Source organism: Egretta garzetta, unplaced genomic scaffold (assembly GCF_000687185.1).
Source record: "Egretta garzetta isolate BGI_Z169 unplaced genomic scaffold, ASM68718v1 scaffold18, whole genome shotgun sequence".
Taxonomy (NCBI): domain Eukaryota; kingdom Metazoa; phylum Chordata; class Aves; order Pelecaniformes; family Ardeidae; genus Egretta; species Egretta garzetta.
In genome coordinates this window covers 3,576,340-3,593,319 of record NW_009260616.1, presented here as the reverse complement: position 1 = coordinate 3,593,319, position 16,980 = coordinate 3,576,340, and the positions used below count along the sequence as shown (strand labels likewise).

At 40.5% G+C, this 16,980-nt stretch overlaps 1 protein-coding gene across 1 annotated transcript in view; it reads left to right on the top strand.

Annotated features, from left to right (window-relative positions):
- Positions 1–16,974, top strand: part of CEP85L (centrosomal protein 85 like) — a 157,470-nt gene extending 140,496 nt beyond the window's left edge. The window contains exons 7-13 of the mRNA XM_035900711.1: positions 2,378–2,530; positions 2,809–2,963; positions 4,605–4,722; positions 5,038–5,088; positions 10,650–10,757; positions 11,150–11,363; positions 12,739–16,974. Of these exons, the coding sequence (XP_035756604.1) occupies positions 2,378–2,530; positions 2,809–2,963; positions 4,605–4,722; positions 5,038–5,088; positions 10,650–10,757; positions 11,150–11,363; positions 12,739–12,902 (963 nt within the window). The 3' untranslated portion in view covers positions 12,903–16,974. The remainder of the gene's footprint in view (positions 1–2,377; positions 2,531–2,808; positions 2,964–4,604; positions 4,723–5,037; positions 5,089–10,649; positions 10,758–11,149; positions 11,364–12,738) is intronic.
- Positions 16,975–16,980: the final 6 nt, after the last annotated feature.

The following is a 16,980-nucleotide window of genomic DNA, read 5'->3' as shown; positions in this document are numbered from 1 at the left end:
TTCCCTACTGTAGGCATCTGCTTATGGCCACTGCTGGAGATGAGATATTGGTCTAGAAGGCCTGTTGGTCTGAAGCACTGTGTCCTGTCTTACGTTAGGGTGGATGTACTTGATGCTTTCCTTTTGAGAAACGGTAGGGCTAGCAGAGATCAGAGCTGCTCTTTGTTCACTGGTGGCATCATACCTGTCTTTGCCCCATGCAGACATACCAAGCAAGGGAGTATTTGTACCACCTTGTGAACAATTCTGGTGCCTGAAGAGAATGTGTTTTTTCCCTAGGCTCCATGCATAGTCAGTGTAGGACTGAGGTGATTGAGAGCTCTCTAACTGGCACTGAAATTTCAGAAGCCTGAAAAAGCTTCCCTGTCATGGCTGGCCAGTAGTCATGGTACCTCCTCACAGCTTCCTAGCTGAGGGAGCCTGCGAAGATAGGTACTGCAGTACTCTTTACCAGTGTCCATGTCACGAATGCCTAGGTTCTTCCTTTTCCTTCTGCCAGGCATGAATGTGCCTCTTGGCATCTGCAGATTTTGCAGCCCTCACTTCAGTTCTAAGACATTTCTTCTGGAGGTTGGACTGCTGGGCTGGAAGTGCTCCAGTTCTAAGACTCATACCCTGCTGGCTGCTCCTTCTTCCTCTGCTATGGGTAACTGTGAATGACTCCAGGAAGGTACTGCTGACAGCTTGTAGTAGTGGTCTCCCCTACGATTTCCTGTGGCCTTGCTTTTAATACTAAATTGCCAAGAGGCAAGAGCTTTCCTGGTTTTCCCTGCCTCAACACAGTCATCAGCAGTGTGTGTATGAAGGAGGAAATTTAAAAACAAAACAAAAACCACACCAAAAAACCAAAAAAACCCAACAAACCAACCAAACCAACACACCCCCCCAAACAAATAAATGAGAACCCCCAATATCTAAAGCTTGTTTTCCCCTCAGCAGGGTCAGCAAGAGTGAATGAAAAAACCCAAAAAAAAACCACCAACGTTTTTTTCATCTCAGGTGACAGAAGGTGGAAAGAATACTCAGGGTGATGCTGGGGATTTAGAGAAGGCGAGAAGAATCCCAAGGAAAACACGGTAGCTATTAGAAGGAGAGAGGCTGCAGGAGAGGAAATTCCCTATGGTATATATGCAGGACAAGATGATTTGGAAACTATGTAATCTTTGTCACACAAGTACTGTAGTATTCTGACTAGTCAACTTGTCATCCTTAGTGGTGTGTAAGAAACAGAGGGAAGGGGTTCACTTAGCTAACAGTCAGACTCCTGACAATTCTTACTGTGCGGCATTGGCTTACATGTGAGTATTTATATCGCTGCCTTAAGGCTTGGGGTGTGGTGGGGAGTATGTGGTTCTGAAGCACGTATTGTGGCGAAAGGTTGGAGCTGAGTTGCAACTTTGCCTTACTGAATGTGGGGTTTACTTGGGCTTTGTCTAATCAGAAAGATGTTAAAGCAGCCTGAAGGCCCTGTTCAGTTTTGAGGTCTTGATAAATTTAAAGATATAAATATTTCTGTCCTTCTAGCAATTGTCAGTTTTGTGGCCCATATAGAAGGCTATCTCTGGAAAAACTTTCCGAATATTATTAACAGTTTCAGTAGGCTCTGTTACTGAGCTCTGACATTGGTGGTGTCACACATTTATTTCTCAGTGAGATGGATGCCTGTAGCACTGAAATAAAAGTACATTTAGCATTCACTCTAGTGACAAGCATTTGTTATCTGTGAATTACTATACCATAGTTCAAGCAATGGAGATACTGTTTTTCATTAGATTGGACTGTGACTGAAAAATACTCTCCTTTCCTTTCCTGCCTGCCTTCCCACTTTTTTGACCTAGGCAATAAAGCAAAGTAAGTACCAGGAATGCAAGCAAAAATAACACAATGTAAAAAAAACTTTTTGCAGGCTGGTGGACAATTAAGATGCCTGTAGGAAAGGTGTTTAAGAAAGCTACTATTCTGTTCTGATATCCTCTGATGTAATTGTCAGACTGCATCAAAGTCAGGTTTTTTGCTCCAGTTCTTGTTTTGGGTTAAGTTCTTGGTCCCTGTGCTTTAAGTTGTTTTCCTAGGCCAGAGGAAGAAGATGGACTAAAATATTTCCTGATCACTTGTCGCATATGAACATCTCCATCGGTAAAAAAATTAAGAATAATCTTAACTGCTGAACGGTTTGTTTTCAGTTCGCAAGGCACAAGGAGTGTTCTAGGCAGAGGTGAAGCAGCTGTGGTTTCAGCTGCTTTGATTTGGTTTTCTGCAGTAACCAACCCTTTCATGCATCTGAGAGTACAATTCTTGAAGAGTGACCAGCCTCTGCTTCCAAAACAGGTTCATTTTTCACTGTAATCGTAAAACATGTACTCTTACTTTCTTCTAGCTTAAAACTAAAGACCGATATATTAATAGTCTGAAAAAGAAATGCCAGAAAGAATCTGAGCAAAACAAAGAAAAACAAAGACGAATTGAAACCTTAGAAAAATACCTGGCTGACCTACCAACACTGGCTGATATAGAAGGGCAGACTAAACAGGTAAGGAAAAGGGAGTTTGGTTTACGTTTTAAAAATATAAGTAAGCTCCCCAATATCTGTTGTTAAATCTTTTACTGTTTCAACCTTTGTTTTTACCCTGTCTGTTTAGGAAGGAAGTATGTCAATGCTTTAGAAAGCATTGTAGCTATTAGGGATTCTCATACTCAGATTGAGTGAAATGGGCCTAAGATTATACAGAGGGTAACTATAAGGCTGTGGCCTGTTGCAAAGCCTTCTGCTAATGTGACATTGTGTCTGACTAATGTAACCTGTGTTAGCTGCAAATTCTAGAAGAGAAGAACAAGCAACTTCAAGAAACTATGACTGAGTTAGAAAAGAAGCTTGGAGAGGCCCGGTCGCAGTGCAGAGAGAGAGAATTGCAACTGGCATGTCAGAAGAAAAAAGAAAAAGAGCTGGTCACAACAGTACAGAGGTATGAACAGCTGCTTGGGCTGTGCCCCAAAAAGGGTATGCTTCCCCATCTGATGTCAAGACCTAATGTTATTTGCACTCCTAATCTATTACAATGCTAATGATTTTTCATGGCATAAATATATTACTGTGCAGAATGACGGCGTAATGCCACAGAAAATCCAACAAGATTTTTACTTGTGCCAAGTAGCAAGTAATACCGCAGAGAAGAGGCTGCCTAGGATGCTCTTCACTATCTTTAAAGATAATTATCATTATCTTTTAAAGATGTGGGACACTGCTGAAATGGCACCATAGCCTGCTGCCAGATAGAGGATAGAATAAACATGTGGCAAAGGGGCATTATATAGAAACTGTCAGCACTCCTATTTTGTAACGAATCCTGTCACGAGCTGTGGAAAAGCTCCCTCAGTATTGGCTGATGGGTATCAGGGAAGGGTCAAAGATTTAAATAAATTGTAGCTGTTTCTTACCTCTTCACCAAGGGTGGGGGTATCTACAGGGAGACTTAGCTGTAGCTAATCAGCTGTCATTGAACTTGCATAACTATGACAAAACAAATGGAACAGTTATCCATGAGAAGATTTTTGGATGGGACATGAAGACATTGTTACTATGGTACATTTTAGATCAGGGGAGCTACTTAAACACTTATTTTTAAAAAAAAGGAGGAGGGGGGAAGCGGGGGGAATAACTTTTAATAATTTATGTGGATGTTACTACAGTTCACTGTCCCTCCATTGGATAAAGGTGCATGCCACAGGAGTCTGAAAGTGTTTCCATGATGAAAGGCAAGCTGGTTGGGACACCTTGCCAGCCAAATTGTTGACACATTGTTTCCATCTCACAAATCAAAGGCTTTTTTTCTTCATGCCCTCATAATCTAGAGGGGGATCATTTTGTCTTTTCTGAAAGCCTACAAATAGTTGAGGTGGCCTCTGCTTTCTAAATTAGACAGCAAGATTAACACTAATAAAATGTATTTCCTTTCTGAGAGAAGGTGAGCAGGCAAGGGCTCTTAGTTACACCACGGAGCTTGAGTTGAGCTACAGAGGATCTGAAGGTCACGCCCTCGTGTGGGCGCAGCTGGCAGGAATGGCTTTATGTTCCCCCTTACAAGTCACAGAGAACGTGAAGGATAGGCCACCAGTACTTGGTGGAGCCTCTGATTCTGGACTCTGCTTTGGGTTGTATGTTCCCCAGTAAGAGCATCTGATTTTAAAGCTCCTGTAACTTTCAGAGGTTTGAAGACTGCTCTGATCTATGCCGGTCTGGCTTTGCCTCCCACAGTAGCACAGGGCAGCTGGGAACACCACAGAGCTTTTCTTTGCTCCTCTCTGTCCTCTGTCCCTACGCTGTACTGCTGGAGCTGTGCCTTTTGGGAGATGCCGCACAGAATCTGTCCCATAAAACCATTGCTGCATTAATCTGTTCTTGTCAGTGCCACAGTGACTTTCAGTAGTTTAGGATTTTTGCCTCATTCATCCACTGTTGGTTTGCTCATTCATAAGGCTGGATTCTGCTAGGAACGGTTTTAGAGTTCTGGTTGGAAGATGGTGCAACTCTCTAATTTTTCACTAGAACACACAGCCCTTCTGGTTTCTGTCAGTGCACTTAATTTTTCTTTCATGTTGAATGGCAGTTTACAACAGAAAGTAGAAAAATGCCTGGAAGATGGTATTCGCCTTCCCATGTTGGACACAAAACAGCTTCAGAGTGAGAATGAATGTCTCAAAGAAAAGAATGAGAAAGCCAGTAAGGTTAGTCTGCAAATGATCTGTTGGTGGCATCTTTAACCTTGAGTCCTTTTTTTTACTTTAGAAATAAGTATCTCGCGAAAGAATTACAGATTTGTTGCTAATTCAGATTTCTTTTCAATACCTGTCTGTTTCTGTTCAGTACATTTATTTTGCATTAATTTCCTGTTCTGTTAGAGTCTGTCTAAAATCTCTGTCTTGTCATGTACATTTTCAAAGATTCCATTTAAAATCTATGGCTACACACATGTAAGCTGATTCTTAAAAAAGGATCTGAAGAGATTCAAGCCTTTTAAATGACTCAATTTTATATTCTAGGTCATAGACAATCAACAAAATCAGATAACTGGACTGATTTTAGACATGCAGGTAAGGAAGAGTGTATGTTCTGTTGTTTATTCTGACCATCTTTAGTGCATAAAGATAACATTACTAAGTTGAATTTTATCCTTTTATCATCCCAAATAGGAGACAAAGGTAGAAATGCCAAGAACTTAATCTTATGGCCTGTAGTTGACCTGTGTTCTCTTGCAGGCTCATAATGTGTTTGTTATTGATATTCGTATGGTTTAGTGCTTTGCCGATACTCATCATAAAGTGAAAAACTGTTGCTATGTAGCATTCTTATTCTGCTGGTCTAGTGGATGTCATATCAGAACTGCCTGTTTCAAGTGTGAGGACTGCCTCTGTAAGTAATAGTGAAGCCTGCCATCCAACTTTGGGGTTCAGATGATCATACAAAGTACAAAAAGTGATACTGGTTAGGAGCTTCACTGCTGAGATCCTTAGGAGAGACAGGTGCCTTCCCAAACCAATACCACTTCACGTTTCACATTGTTTTAGCAGGTCCCTGTTCAACTGATTTCTGACACGTCACTCACTTAGCTACAACTCTCTTGGCGGATCTTGGGCAACCTAGCTTGCGGCCAAGGGCTTTTCAAGACAGCAGAGATTGTCAGCTAGGAGTCAGTTGCAGCTCTGTGGATCAGATTAACACCTCAGGCTCCTGATACTTGAAAGATAGTGACCACTGTTTGTTGTGGAGAAAAGGAAACATTATACAGGTTACAGGGAAGAAGGTATGAATTGCTCTAGAAAAATCTGAGCATTTAAAAAAACAAACATCTGTTTTCAGCAAATACTGAAGCCAAATCCAATAAATTCTAGTTTCTGCATTATTCTTCTAGATCGGCATTTGTCTCCACATATTTTTCCTTCCTTGCCCTCCAGAGAGACTGAAGTTACAGGGTTGTCCCTTGAGAATGAAGAAGTTGCTTCTGCTTTGGCTCTGTGTATGTTAGGTTTGGAAGAACAACAAAATGTTAGTAAACAATCAGATGAATGCCTGCTCCTTCTGAAGTGGAGGGAAGCACTCTGTGGAGCTAGAATCCAAATAACGAAGAGACACAAAACTGCTTGTATAGCACTTGCTAAGAGAATGTGCTTTCCTATTTCCACTTTGCACACTGGAGCCAAGTTTGCCTGTTCGTAGCTGTTGAAAGTTTGCTTCCTTTCTCTAAAGTGCAGGTAAATAGCAGGCCTGATTCCCATTGACAACCATATTTTTGCTTAATTAAATGACAGTGTATTACATGTATCTGTAGGGAAGCAGTAGGGGAATTGAAGTTGCAACGTAACATATATCTGTTAACTGAAAAGCAAAATCAATCATGTAAGCTTCTCTAGGTTTGAAGAAGACAAGATTTATCAAATTGAGGTCTTTTTATGGAGCAGCCTGTTATATGCCGAATTGTGACACAGGCAAATACAGTTTGGGATATTTCATAATTAAAAAAAAGTCCAAATTGAACTCTATAACCTTTCTGAGGTTCTCTGTCCCTCTTCATAGTTTAGTTATTTACATATATACTGTGTGTATATGTTGTGCTTATAAGAGCTACACACAACTTGCCTAAATGTGTTATCATCGGCCTAAATCTTTTCATATTTCCTAAACTTCCTGATCTTTTTCTCTCCATCACCTTTATCTTGAGACTAGTGATCTTTGTGCACATTTATACAGATGGCTGTTTTGTGTGCTTAGTCTGAATGACTTTAGGGAGGTGAGACTGGGAAGTGCTGAGCAGTTGTGACAATATGTGAACAGTGTGCTGTTCTCCAGGACTTTCCCTTACTTTTCTTCTTTTGAGGTATAAGGGCGGAAAATAACATTTGAAAATGGTGTTAGCCCTCAAATTACTTGTGGACTACAGCAGCTGCTTTGTATCCTTGATCTCCCTGGCTTTCCACATTTGATCCCTGGGAAACATTGAAAATTAGTTAATTAGAAAGCAAAATCCCTTATCAGCACAGAAATACACTCTATCTTCAGCTCAGATCTCATTTTATTCTCTGTCTTCTGCCACATTATAAACTTACGCTTGAGATTGTATTTCCGTTCATTGTTTTTAACTTGCAAGCTGAAAACAAAGAAATTCTGTTTCAGACAGCAGTGTGTGAAGCGGTACTAGTTTCAATTTGCTCATAATCGTGGTGGAATGATTTTGATCTTCCTTGTATGGTTTTGTTCGGTTCATTTGTTCTCCTGCGTGTGAGGGATTAAAATTCTGGTTATATAGTATATCTGCAGAAAGAGAAAAATTATAGATGAGAGTGGCATTTAAAAAATCCGTACATAAGTGATTAATTTAGATATCACAAGATTAACATTTCTGGTACAAAAAAAAGACAGTAGAATTAAGTCAGATTGTACGGTGCCTGTGTTACCCAAAGTACATCTGTCGATCCTGTCAGTCACAATAAACCCAAACTGTGCCAGGCTGGGAGTAATGCCACCAAATTGCTAATTTGGAAAGCATATGGAAAAATTAATGGTGAAATACGGAGGACTTGCAGCACTATGAGGAACTGGGAAGTCATAGCACTGTGGGCTCAGCCAAGCTGGTAAGCACATGTGCTTTTTCTGAGCTTTAAGATTAGGGTCACAGAGAATGGTAGATGCTAGGGGTATCTTTTAAAAATAAACACTGATTTCCACTTTTAGTAGTTCCCATTAAATGGTGCAACTCATGAGCTGAACATGCGCACGTTATTTGGAATTTCCCAGAAGTTGTTTTTGGAGTAGCTACACAGTCATGTAAATTTAGTGGCAGATGTAGTTCTGAAAATACACTGGCGAAGATAATATTTCCAAACCTGTCTTCCCCACCACCTCCCCACCTCAGGAAGGCTGCACAGTCAAACCTTTAAAGTCTGGCATTGACACAAACATGAAATGTGTAAGTGGGAGTACTGTTGCATGCATTGTAACTGGGGCTCTGGGTGTCCAGCGACACGGAAGAGAAGTGCATCAAAGACCATTAAAACTTGAAGATACCTGGAAGCTAGGAGGGTGTTTCGGGCACCTGCTATTGCTGCATTGCCCTGTTCCCCTCCCTAAGCATCTTCTGTCTGGCTGCAGCCAGACAGAGCTAAAGGGACATTCAGTCTGACCCAGTGTGGCCATTTTTCTCAGTAGACAATGTTTTTAAAAAACTGAAAAAGGTGGTTCAACACCACTGTGGGTTCTGCTCATCTGCAGGCACGACAGAGGAAATGCCTGAGGCAGAGCTATTTCCTGCCCTCTCCTGGCCCAGGCTGTTTGCTTTGACGTGGGGCAGGGCCCTCTTTCTTCCTCCCCTTCCTCCCACTGGAGTGTGAAGCTGTGCTTTCTCACGCAGCCTTATCTTTAGGATGCACCTTACTTCAACACTTCCTTTTGAGGGGCATGGCGTGGGTGAACTGAGAAGCAGGTCAAGTGTGTGAAAACAGTTTTAAAAACTCATTTCTTATTTCTGCCTGCTGATTCTTGTTACTTACATGAAAAAAGGTGTGGGGGTTTTTTAGTCCATATTAAGTGTATCCATTTTAGCACCATTCTTTTCCAGTTTTGCAGTGTACTGCAGAGTACAGGTTTTTCTCACTGCTTGTGCTGTATCGAGCTGAACATGTTGGGAAATTTTGTCAAGGCTGCGCACTTCCCATGAGCGGCCAGGCCATTAAAAACTCCCCTCAGTGTCAGCCCTGCCTTGCCTCTCATTACTCCCTGCCTTCTTGTCAGCACTAACAATTCTTATAGCTGGCAAGTCAGTTTAATGTCTTCTTGTCCACTCAGTACGCCACATACATGGTAAAGAGTGGGCCTGTATATAGGCATAGTCGTCTATGTGCTACAGTCGCCAGTATGGGTAACCTGAAAGCTCCATTCCTCATACGTCTTGGGAGCAACTCGCACAAGAGTAAATTTGGCTTCTTTTCCAAAGTTAAATTGTTTTCCTGAGATCCCAAAACCAACATAGTGTGAGACAATTTCCTGTGGTTCTGTCAAGTGGGGAGCTCGGCTTTTTTCTGTCTTTGACTAAAGTTGCAAAGTCATAGTGCAGCAATTTAAACATATATTCTACTAAAGAGCGACACTGATCTTTCTATAGTATTTTATTTAAGCTACCATATAGAATTCCCTATGAGAGAGTTCTCTGCTTTGGAAGAAGAATAATTAGGATTGTTCCTACAGAGATTCAAGAAAAAACATTCTTCTGGGACAGTAACATTCCATAAATTGAGAGTTTGTGAAATGCACTTCTCCTCCCCCCATCATGGTCTCTTGATCCACTCTGTGGAAGGTTACAATCAAAACTGTGCCAAGGCATACACCATTGTCACCAGTGCTCCAGCTGTATTTTGAGCATGATGGGATTGGATTTGCATCTTATAATTGAAATTGGGCAACAAGTTTTACATATTAACGTGCTGAGCTAGGGATGGGGAGTTCAGTTTGTATGCACTGTGCTAGCAGAGCGTTGGAATTGTGAGTAATACCGTTAATGACAAAAGAGGTTTTTTTTTTTCCTTCATGAAAGCTGAAAAGCTCTCTCCATATTAAAGCATCAGGAGTTTATATAACCACTATTCATTGTTACTAGTGTGTGGATAAGATGGTTTGTGTATTGCTCTTTCTGAATTTTGCCAGCTGACCTTGAAAGACATATCTACTGATCTAAAAGCCAACTAGTGGAATAAATACGAGTGCTTTCAAGAACAAAGACACCTGTGGTTGTGCTGAATTCACCCAAAAAAATCCACTTTGAAAGTATCTCGTGATTTCTCAGTTTCAACTCTGTAGGTGCAAACTGGGGGATCGACAGCAGCTGATTCTGTGTTGCAGCAGTTGTTCGTTTGTTGCTGCTGGTGACTGATCTGGAAGTCAGTCATGTAAATCTCCAATACTAAAGTGCAACAGCATTCTAGAAACTTACTGCTGTTTTTATTACTGAAAATAGTAATTACTGCATCTGTTAAAAGTGATTCTATAAACTACAAATAAGTTACTTCTTTGCTTGCAGTTGTTTTTTCAGCACAGTAGAGTTGTATAGACTGTTCTGATTTATCTTGTATGTGAATGGTTTTAAAGAGCTTGCTGCTCTGTATCAGCTATCAAAGGCTTTCTTCTCAGCTGTATAGAAGGTGGGGTGAATTCTGTGTTGTGAAAGGTTGGAAGCCCTGCCATAGTCTTCATTGAAAATAGGGGCCAAAAAAAAGTTGGAATTGCACAAATGAAGCTTAACTGTCATTAATCTGCTGCTTATTTCAAGTGAAATTATTTGGTTAGAATAAACAATACTGCATGGTTATTTTAGACTTCACGCATTCCGTATTGGATTAATGTTTTGCATACATATAGTCTTTTTGTTTCTAAACAGACACTGCTTATTTAAAGGGTTTCACTGATACTTGGAATAGCTGTGTTAGTATACAGAGAGCTGTTGGGGTCCAGTTGAATATTACCAAGTGAACACAGTAGAAAATAAAAAAATGAAGAAATAATACAAAAGCAATAAATAACTGAAACTTGGAAATTTACTGAGGATGCATTTTTTTGTCAGTGCTAATAGAAAATTTTAAATCATGACCTGTGTTTTTATTCAATTTAGTCTATGCAAGAGAAGCTTTTGCAAGAAAAGCTGATAGTTCAGAAGATGACAAATGAGCTTGAAGAAAAAGAAAGGAATATAGAGCAGTTAAATAAAACTCTCTCTGAAGTAAGTAAAAACTCCAAAAACCCAACCCCTGACCATACCAGCTGGGAAGAACCTTATTATAGGGTGATTATAAGATCTTGTGGTAGGGCTTTATGAGCTTAATTACATACTTGACTGTGCTGGCTGCCGTGCAGCCATATAATAGATACCATCCCTACCTCAGGAAGTGAGAACTTCAAGGGTGAAGGCTGCTAAGCAATGGTAATATGAAATAGACAGCCATGTAAAAGCTGTTTATCTGTTATTCTTTAGAGGGGTACAGAAATACCGAGTACATGTATGGACATTAATTATTTTTTATTATATTGTTTGTGCTTTGAAACAGGAAACTTTCTGCTACAACGCATGCTGCAGACTAACTTTCCCCTTTTTCCTATTTACTTCTCCCAAAGAACCAAAGACTGATGGAAGAGAATGCCTCCCTGAAGGAGCAGATGGAGCAGGTGGAGCAGTCCAGGCAGCCAGTATCTGAGAAGATGCCTATAGCAGACCAGTTGTTCAAGGAAATGTCCCATTGCTTGTTTGACTTGAGAGCACTGTGCAGTATTCTTACCCAGAGAGCTCAGGGCAAGGAGCCTAACCTTTCCTTACTGCTGGGAATCAGATGTAAGTCATGTTGTCATTCCAGTGCTTAATAGTGTTTTGACACAGAAGACTAACAGTTCAGCTAAGTGGTGCTCGAACTTGCCAGCTGGACAGGCCAGTGTCCCCCTTGCTATGCAACTGGAGCAGTTGTGCGTGAAGTGTTCTCCTGAATCTCCCTGGAAAAGCTGGTCTTTTAGTGCACCTAGGCTGCTAAATGCGTATAACTACACAGGTCCTTGCCAAGTCAGGAGAGAAGGTAGCTGGCTCTTGACATGGACTCAGTCATGGATATGTTCTCCTCTCTAGAAAAGATAGGTGTGTACCAGGCGTCCATCCCTCCTGAGACACTGCAGTCACCCTGAGGGTTAACGGCTGCTTTTCTGTCAAAGGTGTTCTGCCCTATAAACTCATTATGAGGGAGGTGAGGCGTAAGCAGGCCTGGTGCGTCTACATCACATGTTTTTGTTTTAAAGCACCTGGAGTCAAGTGGTAGGAATATAAATCTAATGTTTCAACATGTGTATGTATGGTTTGGGGCAGGGATGGCGGGGGTGAGAGTGTCTGCATGTATTAGATAAGCCCAATGCCAGGCAACTCCATCTCCAGTACAGTTAATGGCACATTTAGTCTTTGGCATTTACTAAGCTGTTAAACTTAACTGGAAGTGAGAAGCATGCCCTAAAACCAGCCAGGTGAAGATTCAGCATAGTGAGTTTGTGCTAGGTCTTTTCTTTTAACAAGCTTAATAAATAATTACTTTTTTTGACCTGAATGTATCATATTCTATTGTTTTCTGAGTGTTAATTAGAATTAATCAGACTGGTTGCTGAACTGGACCATCAGCAAGGAACAAAGGTAAAATTATAGTGTCCTGTGCAGCAAGAGCTACTACGTGGCACATAGACTCATCTGCACTGTAACCCCCTCAATTACTGGAGAGTGCAGCTTACGCCAGTCTCAAAGTCCGTGAGACCATCGTCAGCCAGCAGGATGAATCATGCTGTATATCTGTAGTACTATTTCATCATCTTACATGGCCTCACTTCCCAAGCCCTCCTTATCCCTCTTTGAGTGGCTATAGAAGCCTCCAAAATCTATAGGAAATGGCTGTTCTACCCATTTTTATTTTTTTTTGACTGCTGTCAAGGTCCAGCAGACTTTAGCAAATCTAGATCTTGGTGCAAACAGCAAAGCGTCTCTTCAGAGAAGCACTGATGGGCTCTGAATTGACTTTTAAGTTCACACAGTACCACATTTTTTGGGCTTTCCATCATACTAAAGCATGATTTGTCTTGATGTAATTAATTAAGTGGCCTACCCCTTATTTCAAGGGGGACTGACTAGCTGAATTATTCACAGTTGCTAGAGCTTTAACCTTGGGTGTTGTTTTTTGTAGCACTGAGCTGTTCAGCTGAAGAGAATGAAAATTACCACAGCACAGAAACCCTTTCGAAGAAGCTTTTGGACGTTTGTCAGTTACGAAAGGATATTGATGAATTAAGGACTATAATGTCGGACCGTTATGCTCAGGATATGGGGGACAATTGCATTACTCAATGACAACATTTCATCTAGTAGCAAATGACTTATTAAATGCTGCTGTGTCACAGGTCTTTGCATTTCTATTGAGGAGCCATATTGGAAGACTGCAAATAGTGCCGCACATGCATCTCTCTGAGGATTGTGAATATTTAATCTTGGGAGTCTGGTGGGGAGGGGAGAGTCATCGTTTGAACAGAGTGGTACAAACTACAAGAAATCTTTTCTCCAAACTACTGACTGTAGAAACAAGCTGTGAAGAATGGTTCAGTTGGATACTCTGTTTCCTTCATTAGGGCTCTTTGCTTACTTCACCTAGTTTCTGGAATTGGAGCATCAAAACAGCTGTGCTGCTACGACTCTCAGTCCTTTCTGTCATCAAGGGTTTGTATGGCATTATCTGCGTTCTGAAGTGAGAGCAGAGGGTTGAAGGACCTATAGCTGTATGTGGTGAAGCCAGAGGCTTCTGCAACTGCACTTCACTCTAGGAATTGCAATTGGAACAATCTTGGAGCATGACAAAAAGTAGTTGCTCTTCAAGTTGCCTAAAAAACTTGATGTAGGAAAGATGCTGGGTTTAATAATGGATGTCTAGCTTGTTTGCCCAATAGTGGAAGAAAACCAAGTTTTAACTCTTTTATGCGGAGGAAGTCCATAAAATGTAGCGCTATCAAATTGTTTTAAGCACTCTCACATTGCTGTAAGAAGTCTGTGACAAGCTCAGAGAAGCTGGAAGGCATGAAACTGCAGCATAGTACGTGGCTGTCAGGAAAAAAAAAAAATTAGTCTGTATTTTAGTGTTTGTACCATACCTATTTTTCCCTTAAGGTCATCTCCATTTTAAAATGTGGCTGGTCATATTCTGTCCCTGAAGGCCTCTCATGATGTTGTGAACCACCTCGACCATTTTCTACCACAGCTACAAAACGGGTGTTTGGCATTTGGCGAAATCAGGGCTCAGAACAGAATGTTTCCACTTAGCAGTATTAAGTACTCAGTTATCTGAGGACTGCAAAATTTTCCACATTGTTTGGGAATTCTTGATTTCTCCATTTATGTAGGAAGCAATTACATTCAAAAAATAAGAATGTGTTCCGTAGTTTATTCAGTGAGTGTCACTTGGCAGTGCTGTTTCATTCCCGTGGGACAGATGACATATTAACGCTTCTAATTTCCTGGAACATTACTGCAAGTTAGCTGCACAGCTAGGCATGGTGTAAAATAGTATTTAACTGAAGGAAACAAAAGCTTGCAAAAGAGCAAAACCACTCTCAAATCACACTGTAAAGAAAACATATGAGCATCGGTTACATATATGGTATTAAAGTTTCAGATGACTTAAGGTGCAAGTCAGTCAACTGACCCGTAGTGTGGATAACAGCAGAAATCTCTTAGAAAGCTTAGCAGTTAGAACCAAGTAAATTTTAGGTTAACATTTTTATGGCAAAAGTGTTAGTATCTTCAGTTTTCTGATTATACTTATGTTAATAGAAAAAAATGGTATAGCAATGTAGGCTGGTTACCAGTTTTAACTTGGTGATGTTTTGCTTTCTGTTCATTGTTAAAACAGTTACCGTTAATGTCGGTTTTTATAATTTAGTGATTTAATTTTTTTTTTTTTAGCTATCTGGACTTATTTATTTGACAGTTTTCTCTATTCTGAACCTACACATGGACTAATTTGTGAAAAATAGTGTTGCTATTTATATTATTGCTACGTGGTGTTGTGAGATAGATTAATCTGACTGGTTCAGCTCCTGTGAGCACTAAAACAGAGTCTAGATGAAATCTCAAGCGAAATTGCCTAGTGTCTCTACTTCAAGGTGAAAAATTAGGCCATTTTATTTTAAATTTCTGTGGTCTTTGTGTAGGTCTGAAGGTGTCCTTCTATACTAGTGCAAAATTGAAAACAAGGATCTTCGCACAAATGGGCTTGCACAGTTTCCTGTGTCTCTAACAGTATTGGCTCTTGGGACAAGGGCCTCAGCTCCTTCCTTTGGTGTAGTTCATTGGTTTTGGCCCCACAGTGACGTAATAGTCCCCGCTTTACGCCATCTATCTCGCATCAGAATTCAACAATAGTGTTTCAGATAATAAACTAGAAATATTAGGGACAGAGGAAACAGCTAAGTTGCATGTTATTTCCTTAGATGGAAATGTTGTACCTATAAAAACCTACTGAGCAACACATTTTTCTAAATTTGGTGGAAGTAACAAGGAGTTTAACAGAGCAACTAGAGAGGAACAGGAGGGTGTTTGAGTCACCTTAGAACTATTAAGCTGGTCACTTGGCTGGTGTGCCTCCACTGTCCCTCCTGTTAAATGGTGATATTGTACTGCAGAGTCAAGATCAGTAATTTATATTTGCAAAGCACTTCAGGAGCTTTTATGCTCTTTGAGTATTAGTTGAAAGTCCCTCAGGATGGAGGTCCCATTTTATTTGTAATACTTTGCAGTGCTGTAATCTTGCACTGTAATATTTTTATTATGGAATCTGTAATATTGCTGTTGACTTTAAAAGCACTTGATTTTAAAAAACCCTGAGTTTATCTGCCTCAGTCAAATTAAAGTAGGAAGGTAAATGACGGATGTATGAGCCAAAGATGCAGGCTACCAATCGACTATCTGTGGTGATACAGTATTTTGCTTTGATTTCTTGAAATTTGGCCTGTTGCAGTAGTAGCAATTACTCTATATGCATCAGTTTACGGATGCTTCTAAGTGGAATAAGCTTTGTCTAAGATATGCATGATTGTTTAATTGGTTAAAATGTAGTGTGTGTGGTCTCATTCTGCATATTTAATACAGAGTTGATTAATGAATGTTAACATTGGAATTGCTAAGATTTAGTCATGACAACTTTTTGCTGTAGCTATTGGACAATCTCAAGGGCTGGAAAACAACCGCTAGTGAATGGATACTGTACTGTTCTGGCTGTCAGCAGATTTGTACAGTAATTCTTTGTATAGTTTCAGATTGAATTTATACAATCCTTTAGAAGATATTTACAGTAACTACTGTATTCAAGAATGTATTTTGAAAAAGACTTGGAAAGTAACTGTCTTCGGACAAGCTATAGATGATGCTATGTATTTACTATATAGAAATAACGCCACTCAGTTGTGTAAATGTGATTTAGGTTGCTAGCCTCTGCTGTGCAGCTTCGTAGTGTGATAGTTGTGTGAAATTGTGGAGATTGCTGTAACCACCCATTCAGGCTCCAGCATTCGAAACTGCTGGTGGCCATGAAGTCGTGACAAGAGCTGAAATTTTGTCCGTTTCACTTCCAAAGGTTTCCTTCCTTCCTTTGCCCTCGCTGCCCACCTTCTGTTTCAAACGTTTTTTTGGACGTTTTTCTTGCAGGGTAAGAGCATAAGGAAAGAAAGTAAGTGTAAACCCCTTTCTGCACGACCTGCTGCCCTAGCACGGGCAGCAATGGCACGCTGCAGCCTCTCCGCACGGGCGTAGTTTGCTCCAGTTTTCCTTGTCCTTATCAATGATGTTATGCAGGTGGCGTTGGAGGTAAAATTGGGCTCTTCTCATGGATGTGACGCGTTCTGTCATGAGTGGGGAAAAGATCTTCTGTACTGATCTGCGTTCTTAAACTGCAAACAAATCAATGGTTATTATCTAAAGGCATGATACACTCCAGTAGTTCATTAGCAATATTAATTCCACAGCTGCATACCTCTGTGCCTTTTTTGCCTGAAGTAAGTGTATATTCCCCTTGAACTTTAGATGAGTTGTTAGGATGCTGATGACTGCACCTTGCTTTCCTCTTACCTGCCGATATTTTGTTTATAAGCTTTTTGTAGGAAGGCCTCTCGCATAATGTCTGGAAACAGAAGTACTTAACCTAGGCACTAGGCGTACACTTTGAACGTTAGGCTGGTCGTAGCATGCGGCTTTTTTGAATAGAAAGTGTGAGCAGGAAACTCAAATCATAATGTGTTTGCTTTGTGTATATTAATTACAGTATATCATTAGTTCAGAGGGGAGGAGTGTCTGGAGCTAGCTGTTAAAAGCACAGCTGACATACGTACTGGATCAGTCCCTGAAGACTGGTAGTTTTGTAAATTGGGTTCAATTTTTGAACCGC